Source organism: Lipotes vexillifer, unplaced genomic scaffold, assembly GCF_000442215.2.
Source record: "Lipotes vexillifer unplaced genomic scaffold, Lipotes_vexillifer_v1.1 scaffold459, whole genome shotgun sequence".
NCBI classification, from domain to species: Eukaryota; Metazoa; Chordata; class Mammalia; order Artiodactyla; family Lipotidae; genus Lipotes; species Lipotes vexillifer.
In genome coordinates this window covers 1720891-1723575 of record NW_006769874.1, presented here as the reverse complement: position 1 = coordinate 1723575, position 2685 = coordinate 1720891, and the positions used below count along the sequence as shown (strand labels likewise).

Here is a 2685-nt window from a genome sequence, read left to right as displayed (position 1 = left end):
TCCTGCTGCAAAACCAAAATTACCAAGTTGTTCGTGTTGCAGAATCTTCACAAGATCAAAATCCCTCATGGCATGTTTTTTAGAGAACCAATCTTAAGAACAATTAAGTCTAAATCATAAAACAAAAACAAGGTGAGCTGTTCTAAAGCATACGTGCCTAACTACTGCATGCAAATATAATTAGGGCCCTGCTACAACTTTATAACTTAAGGTATCTTCTGCCTTACGTTAGAAGAGCAGAATCCTTTTTACTTTTCCAGTTGATTTCACACAAGGAACCCTAATGCAGAGAAGGGCTGAGAGTGGCGTTTCCATGGTGCTGGGCCAGCGCTCTCTGGTTCACACAGCAGCTGTGGTGTCCAGCGGCTCACTGAGGAGCACGTTACATTTCCAGCGAAACGAGCTGCCGGATGCGGCAGGAGCTGCTGGTCCCCACCAGGTTGCGCACTGTCCCACCAGGGTCACGTCAGGCTTTCCACAGCGCAGTAGAAACAAGCGCGGCCCGCAAACCAATGTGAAGAGGAAAGGAGGGCACTGCCCCCACCCAGGCGCTGGGCAGGGCCCAGGAGACACACGTGCCCCGTCAGGGAGCCAACTGTGATTAAGAACGGAATGAAATTTTCAGTTTTCCTTTCATCTGATCCGTACTATTTTTTCAAACATCCACCAAGCTGTTAAAGCATAAATCCTGATGAACCTGTCTGAATCTATGCAGTAAAATGAACTGTTAGGTATTTCCTTTGGCCTAGGGATGCCACTAAAAAAATTACTGACACACTAAGGGCTCCGTGACCCGAAAGAGATTATGAGAACCTGCACGCCAGGGTCTGCTCCTCTCTGAGACCCTGGCGGGGTATGAAGGTGCAGGACACGGCCAGGCCAGCCTAGTGGTCACTACAGGGGCGGGGGGCGATGGGGAACACTTCCTTCTTTACACACCTTCCTTGTGTTTTCGTCGCTTACAAGTAACATATTTTACTTTTTAATTAAAAACAAATCTAGCAAAGAAAGTTTAAAGAAAAAGTGTTCTTTAAAAAAAAAAAATCAAACCCATTCCATTTTTAGATCTCAAATCCCAATCTTAGATAGCATTTCAAAGACCTCACTTGGCAGCATTCAAATGACCCAATGGTGCAGCGAGAAGAGGGCTGAAAGTGAGAAATACTTTATTCCTCTTTGTAACCTATTTAAAAAGATTCTGAGGTAAAAGGAGAATTCAACCTCAAAAAAACGTCCAAAATTGAGACCATCCGCTACTGTCAAATTTAGTTTGGGTATTATTTATGTAGGTGATACCCTAGTAACCTTAAAAGAGTGATAAACAAGTACAGCCTACCTAATATAATACTGGTAGCATTTGGTGACACCTGAATTCCACACACTACAAAAATTTTAGCCCAATTTCAAATGTACAAAGAAAGCTGTACTTTTGAAGATAAGAAAAATAAATTATGTTCAAACAGGTTTTGTGGCTGAAACTTAAACAGGTATTCAAATTGGGCTTGTACTATATACAATCCTTTGTTTACTGCATTAACTGGAATTTTTTTTTTTAAACAGGTGACTCGGTACCTCAAAAGCACTCATAAAAAATTTTATAAATTTCTACATTTCTAATCAGTTCAACATCAATTGCCATGTGATATATAGGATACTTTCAGAAATTTCAAATCTTAAAACAAGGAGAAACTACTAACTACATAAGAGAGTTTCCTCAAGATGCCCTAATTGTTCCCAAAGAACAACGTTACTGTTTCACATTACAAAAGTATTACAGCAAGCATGATAAGACACTGGGTTTTACTCATAAAATACCGTACTCACAAAACACTGGGTTATCGTTAATTGTGATATTATAATCTATGCAGGAGAGTTACATGAATACTGCTCCAGAATTAAGCAGCTTTTACTGTACCATCAACGTATGTGCCAGATCTGCTGGAGAATTTCAATTATGAGACATTATGCGACTTATCTTTGGAGAAGTGAGCATACGTAAAACGAATCTATTCATTCTAACTCGCAACAAATGCACCTACTAGGAACTTACGAGGACATTTCGCAGACATACTCGAGTTTTGCCAACCTGTTAACTGCCTCCCCGGTCCCTCCAGAAAAAGAAAGAGGGGGTCAGCAGTAAAGCAGGGCCCCTGGGACAAGTGACTGTGATAGTCCCAAGATGAGCACACATGGCCGACAAGCCCCGTCTGTGTCCACTGACCTCCGCTGACATGCACTTCGTACAGGGAGTACTTGGGTGATGACAACATGCGCATGTCCGGGCGGAATTTCTCCGCGAGCGTTTCCAGCACATCCTGAGTGGTGGCGGTACTAGAGACCCGGATACATTTTGTTGCAAAGTTCCCAGCAGCTTTATCTTGAAAATAAAATCTCATCACTCCATGGAACTCCAAATCCTAAAAGGAAAACAAAATGATACATTTTTGGAAAAACAACATCCTAACATGATGTCTTCAAATTTAATTATGTGACTTGGGACAGGTTATTTACAATCTGTCTCCTTCTTACGTGTCTCAAGTATAAGGTAATGGCTGTAGAGCACCTGACGTCAGAGCCTTCAGCAAATGCCAAGCACACCTGGACAGGCATCGTTTTATCATGTCTTTATAACAACCCAGTGAAGGAGATACTATGATCAAACCCAATTCTCAAGATTTGGTCATT

The 2685-nt window shown here is 41.8% G+C and overlaps 1 protein-coding gene across 1 annotated transcript in view; it reads right to left on the bottom strand.

The window, feature by feature from the left end:
- Positions 1-2396, bottom strand: part of AFDN (afadin, adherens junction formation factor) — a 94263-nt gene extending 91867 nt beyond the window's left edge. The window contains 1 exon segment of the mRNA XM_007445918.1: positions 2222-2396. Coding sequence (XP_007445980.1) covers positions 2222-2396 — 175 coding nt within the window.
- Between the last annotated feature and the right edge of the window lie 289 nt (positions 2397-2685).